The sequence below is a fragment of the Oryza brachyantha genome, chromosome 10 (genome assembly GCF_000231095.2).
Source record: "Oryza brachyantha chromosome 10, ObraRS2, whole genome shotgun sequence".
Lineage (NCBI taxonomy): Eukaryota > Viridiplantae > Streptophyta > Magnoliopsida > Poales > Poaceae > Oryza > Oryza brachyantha.
The window spans coordinates 14,375,542-14,382,084 of record NC_023172.2 but is presented as its reverse complement, the minus strand read 5'-3'; the positions used below and the strand labels follow the sequence as shown (position 1 = coordinate 14,382,084).

Genomic DNA, 6,543 nt, shown 5'->3' with positions numbered 1-6,543 from the left:
GTTTTCAAGAGTAAAGTCTTGAATTTAATGAAGAAAAGTTTTGTTCGGAAACTCTTTCAAATTTAGAATGGCTAAAATTCCCTGTTCTTGGCAGGGACACGCACACGTGTGGGAAGTGTATGTCTGAGGATGTTCTTATTATACATCTTAAGAAAGAGGAAATGTCTAATCTTGTATCTCTCCGAGGACTTGTTCGATTAATCCCTTCTTTATAGGGTGTGAACTTAATCCCATCAATTCCTTCCACACCAGGATTAGTTAACCAAACGATCCAGCCAGCGTACCCGTGAAGTAGGAGTAGTGATGCAGTCCATGTGGAGACACCGTTAGCGCTGTCTTTTCGTATTCCTTTGTAATTATTTGATTTTTCGTGATAGCTATTAATAGCAGTGTGAACAATAAAATTAATTATTACTTATTTTATTTATATTATAAGATATTTTAGCTATGTCTAAATTTAGCTATTAATCAACATATAATAGTTATACATATGTATGTAGATATTAGTACCAATATGAATTTAGACAATGATAGAAAGTCCTACATTATGAAACAAATATAATATAAAGTTTAAAATCTATGTTACAAAAGTAGGATTATAAACTTATATACAGAACCCTTTGATTTGATTCAGTCCAACAAAAAGTATCTCGAGGTACCGGTACCTTGCGGTACCAAATTGTTTCTGATTGTTGGATCTAACAGCACACATCATACTCAGCTAGATCCAATGATAAGAAACGATTTGATACCTCAAAATATTTTTTTAGACCGGAGAAAATCTCATAAAAATAACACCATTAAACAGTTCGGAAGCATGTGTCCCAAGGAAAACAGGAGAAGAACATGTCTACAACAGGTGCGTAGACGCGGTCGGCTAGCTAGCTCGATCACATATTCACATCCATCTCTCCTCTCCAAAAAGATATGGTCCAGCTCCTGCTCGCCATCTCCGTCTCCATCTCCACCTTTGCGCAAAGCCGCGCGCGCTGCCGTTGCGTGCCTCTCCCCAAGCTAGCTTAGCTTAGCTTTTTTTTTTTTCTCTCTTTTCCTCTCGGTGCGCTTCCCTTCCTAGCCTACCTAGCCTACCTAGCCTAGTCTAGCTCCTCTCCTCGTCGGCCTTGTCCTGCAGCTTTTGTTGCCTCAGCTTTCCGCCTTTCCGTCGCGCGCCAAACCGGCGGGGTGGGGGGACTCGCGCGCGCCGCGCCGCGCGTGTAAAGGCTGCCCATGGCGCACGATCCGAGTCTAGGGTATGCTGACTACTTCGCGGCGGAGGTGGACGGCGCCGGCGGGGCGGAGCTGTACGGGATACAGGCCCACCAGCAGCAGCAGCAGGGGGTGGCGGAGATGTTCGGGGTGAGGGGGCTCATGCCGGCGGCGGCGGGGCATCACGCCCACAGCAAGGGCGCGCTCGCCGGCGGCGTCGACGACGGGGCAGCGCTGCCGACGGTCCACTTCGGTGGCCTCGGGGAGCTGCACCACCACCGGCAGAGCCAGGCGCCGCTGTCCCTCTCGCTCCACAGGCCGGCGGCGGAGGCGGCGACGTCGCTGCTGATGCAGCAGCAGCAGCACCAGCCGTCGCCGGCGGCGGGCGCGTGGCAGCTGCAGCAGGGCGCGTGGCACCTCCGCGGCTCCAGGTTCCTCCTCCCCACGCAGCAGCTCCTGCAGGAGTTCTGCAGCCTCCCCGCCAAGACCACCACCACCCCGTCGTCGGCCGCACCCAAGGCTCCTAAGGCTGCGCAAGAAGACGGCAACGGCGGCGGCGGCGGCGGCTCGTCGTCCTGGACAGCGCCGACGCAGATCCAGTCCATGGACGCCGCCGAGATGCAGCGTCTCAAGGGCAAGCTCTACACCATGCTCGAAGAGGTCAGCTCAACTCTAGCTAATCTAATCACCAACCACCACCATGGCAAACCACCTTTAATCTAAGCAAAGCAGCATGAGACCGATCGATCGATCGATCGAGGTGAAGTGCGTGCATACATGCCTCCTTGGAAATCTAAAAAGCTGCAGGCAAGTGGCAGTTCAATTATGGCTTACCCAAGGACGGTTCCTGGGACACGCACAGCGAGGGGATTCCATTCCGGGGCCTCACCATTCGCTTTTGGAAACCTCCATTCCTTTCCCTAGCCTGCAGCCGTACGTAGCTAGGCATCTCTACATAGGAATTCACTCTCTCTTTCCTCTCCTCTTCTCTGTAAAAGCTAAGCATGGCCATGGCACTGTAGGTGTAGGGTTGCAGCTAGCTAGCTACTAGCTCATATCTATGCAGCCTAGCTAGCTAGCTAGCTACTCGATCGCTTTGGACTTGGCTTGCCCATCGTCTGCAACACCAAGTAATTCCTCAGACATTAATTACTGCTCCCGCTTATTGCTTGCCATTCTTGTGATTACACTGCACATCAGTACAGTGAAGTTCACAGGTAGGTGCAGCTAGCTAAAGCTTGGTCGTTGCAGAATTCCGGGTACTATTTACAAAGCAAGTAGAGCTAGTCAAGTAGTCGAGTGGAGTGTACTACCCACAGTGTCGTCGATCTGTTCATCGATCAACAGGGTCGATTTAGTTGGTTAATCATGCCGTTTGATTATCTGTTTTGTGCTGTGGATGCAGGTGGATAGGAGGTACAGAAGGTACTGCGAGCAGATGAGGGCGCTGGCGGCGTCGTTCGAGGCGGTGGCCGGGGAGCGGGCGGCGGCGGCGTACACGCGGCTGGCGTCGAGGACGATCTCGCGGCACTTCCGGTCGCTGAGGGACGGGGTGGTGGCGCAGCTGCAGGCGGTGCGGAAGCAGCTCGGGGAGAAGGACACGGCGGTGCCCGGGATGACCAAGGGGGAGACGCCCAGGCTGCGCGTGCTCGACCAGTGCCTCCGCCAGCACAAGGCCTACCAGGCCGGCATGCTCGAGAGCCACCCATGGCGCCCCCAGCGCGGCCTCCCCGAGCGCGCCGTCTCCATCCTCCGCGCTTGGCTCTTCGAGCACTTCCTTCACCCGTACGTACATCAAACACTCCTCCATCCTTGCATACTCTCATCCATCCATCCCTTCAAAATTTTGTTTCTGTTCATATGATCGATGATGAACATCTATACATGCGAGCATTAGTTTGCATATAAGCAATTTTACCATACTTGAGAAGATATCAGGAGGTATCAAATTTTACAATAAAATTTTGATACCTCTCAATATCTACTAAGAACTTTCAAGGATCTGATGAACTTAACTTGTCGATAGGATTAGGATGCATGATTCCTTCTAAAAAAACAAAAGGATCGAAAAGGGGTGCGTGTAGCTACGAAGTTGATCAGCATATTCTAACAAAACTAAGGCTAAGAATCAAACACGTACGTCATCTGCTACTTGCAAAAGAATGTTTGCTGGTTTCGTGATGCTTCCTCTCTCGTGCTCAGTGTAATTGGGATTCTCTCGTTCTTGCAACATCGTTCTTTTGCCTTGCACTTTTATTCTCGCTAAGGCATTGTGTGCTTCTCTTGGATTTTAATTTGGCTTTGGTTAGTTGAGCTTAACAGAAGCGTTTACATTAATTTATTTCAAAACCACAGCATTATTTTTTTCAGTTGACCTACGTACGTACGCTTCAACAACTGAATAGTACTGTACGCCTAAATATATATATATACCATCAAGTTATAATTTATAGGCATATAATGATCGACGTACGGCATGGTATTCATTTAGTTATTAGCCTGATCTGTTGTTGATCAAGAAACTGTTTTGCACATATATTATGACAATAATAATAATTTCAACAAATAAATAATAATGGATTCTTTTAATTGTTCTAGTACTGTTACAACGTCTACATCAAATACCACACATACTTGTCTTCTAAGAATATTCCATGTATTATGCACGAAAAAAAATTTTAAACAGTCTCTTGACATATCTCCAGATCCATATAATAACGGTTTTTGGTTTATTTTCTTACAACCTATATGATCTTAGATGAAAGAAAAACTAACGCCCAAATTGGCATCTTTTTCATCCAGGTATCCAAGCGACGTGGATAAGCACATCCTTGCGAGGCAGACCGGCCTATCACGCAGTCAAGTACGTACACTAGCTGCTTGCCTCCTCATTTTCACTTGATCAGTCAGCAGGCCCAATAATACGAAAAAGAGCAATTTTACCGTCCTTCAGTAGGTACCGAGAGGTACCAAAATTTCAGTGTAAAATTTTGTATCTCCTAGTACCTAAGGTATCAAGAGATACCAAAATTTACATAGAAAAAAGTGGTACCTCCTGATATCTTCTCAAGGATTATAAAATTGCTCTAAAAAATGTTATTAATTGGTTCCTGTCAACACAGTGATGATCGCATTCATAATCATTGCAATGTTTGCATCATGATTAAGATAACATATTACATGATTGTGGCCAAGATCCATTTGTCCCACTAATTAACCAACATAAATTGATTCCACACGCAATGCTGCAATCCTAGCTATAGCTAATTAAGCTAGCTGCAATTTGGCAATGGCGAGAGAGATGGCACATCAACGTACGCACCAGCTAGCACACTCAGTCTAGTCGGGTACCACGTCTGAGTCGTCGTCGGTGTCCTCTTGTGCAAGCAGATGTTGAAAGAATCTAATCAACCTCTCCTCTCTCTTCCATCTCTGTCGTCGCGCGCATGCAGGTGGCGAACTGGTTCATCAACGCGCGGGTGAGGCTGTGGAAGCCAATGGTGGAGGAGATGTACGCGGAGGAGATGAAGGACGAGGATGGCAGTGGCGGCGCCCAGTCGCAGGCCAGCAACCTGCAGAACCCTAACCCTAGCAGCTACACCTCGGAGGGGCGCGGTGGCGGCGGCGGCGGCGAGGAGCGCGGCGAGCAGAAGCCGTCGCGGGCGCAGCTGCTGCACGACGCCGGCTCCCTGGCCTCCGTCGTGAGCATCGGGAGCGGCGGCGGCGGCATCGGGCACGGCGCTGGCAGGATGGTCGATCACCATCATCATCAGAGCCTTAACTTTGGGATGATGGACCAGCTCGACTTCGACGCGTACGAGGCGGCCGGCGGGCAGGGGTTCGGCGGCGGCGGCGGCGTATCCCTGACGCTGGGCCTGCAGCAGCAGCACGCCGACCCTCACGACGGCGTGAACGTCGCGTTCGCGGCGGCCCCGCCTTCGTCCTCCGGCGCCGCCGCCGCGGAGTACCTATTCATGGGCGGCGGCGGCGAGCACCAGCAGCAGCAGCAGCTGCCTCAAACCCAGTTCGGCGCCGTCATGGAAGCCGACGCCGCGTCGCACTACCGGAGCCTCAGCGCCACCGCCGCCGGGTTCCACCTCCTCCACGACCTCGCCGGGTGAACCATCCATCCATCCCACATCAAACAAACAGCACCGTCGTTCCTCCCATCAGGTAGACCACGCCGGCCGGCCGGAACCAATCGCCGGCGATCGATCAACCCCCGCATTAAATCACAGGCGCACGCGCGCTCGATCACCACCGCCCAATTCGCGCATGCTTAGGGTGGGATTAATTGGGAGGTTAGCTAGCTAGCTAGGCTGACGATGATGTGATTGACGGGGACGCGCCACCGCGCGCGCGCGGGCGGGCGACACCGGCATTGGCGCGGCGAGCGCGCGCGCTCTCTCTCTCTCTCTCCTGTACATGTACGTACGTACGCTGCTTGCTGCTTGGATTTATTTTTGTTAGCGATTTAGATTGCTGGCCTCTCGCTCGATTTCTTTCTATTAATTTTCTTGGCAGCGCGTCTCTGTCTACGTATATATGTATTTTTTAAAAAAAAATCTCGACCGTCGCTATTGCCGCGTACGTACGTCGGGCTCGGCGTGCTAATTGCTACGTGCACCTGGGTTAGTTTCACCCATGGACGCATCCGTGCAGTGTGCATGTACAGTACGGGGAGCTTTCGTACAGTCTGGACACAGCTGCTGCTGCTGCCAAACGTTTGGAACGTACGGAATGAAAGAGATTCGTGTTGGGTCGTACGTGTGCAGGATCGATCGTGATGCATGGCTCAATCGATCCGAATGACTGATGAACAGTTTAGTTCGATCGATCGATCTCTGCCGACCTGTGTACAGTAGTCGATTTAATCCTCATGGCCGACTCAAACAGTCAGGCTGCATTGATCGTCCAACGTGTATGCTCCTAGGAAATGCCTATACGTCCAGCAAATGTGTTCTTTCTTACTGAAAATAAAAGACGGAAGAATTTCTAATTTTATAATCGAGATTTAATAATATAAATAAGAAAAATTAAGAAAATCTTATTTTAGAATGGTGAGAGAATGAACTTCTGTAATTTTTTCAAAAAAATACACCATTAATTTAAAAGTTTTGCCAGCATGCAAGCAAAAGCTGAGAAAAAGCTAAAGAAAAGAAAACAACCTGTGAATAGTTGATAGCTGATAAGACATGGTTAGACATAGGTCGTACAACGGAGCCATACATGTATACGCACGATAGGACTCATACTCTTAAAACTTAGTTATAGGATACGTGTAGGAGCACTAGCCACAAAATACTGTAGTACAAGAGTATTTTTTATGGTACAAAT

The 6,543-nt window shown here is 49.6% G+C and overlaps 1 protein-coding gene across 1 annotated transcript; it reads left to right on the top strand.

Annotated features, from left to right (window-relative positions):
* Positions 1 to 907: 907 nt before the first annotated feature.
* On the top strand, positions 908 to 6,211 carry LOC102702976 (homeobox protein BEL1 homolog). The gene is made up of 4 exons (XM_040528254.1): positions 908 to 1,866; positions 2,612 to 2,991; positions 4,009 to 4,069; positions 4,659 to 6,211. Exons 1-4 carry the CDS (start codon positions 1,228 to 1,230, stop codon positions 5,325 to 5,327), a joined length of 1,749 nt encoding a protein of 582 aa, XP_040384188.1. The 5' UTR covers positions 908 to 1,227; the 3' UTR covers positions 5,328 to 6,211.
* The last annotated feature ends 332 nt before the right edge of the window (positions 6,212 to 6,543 follow it).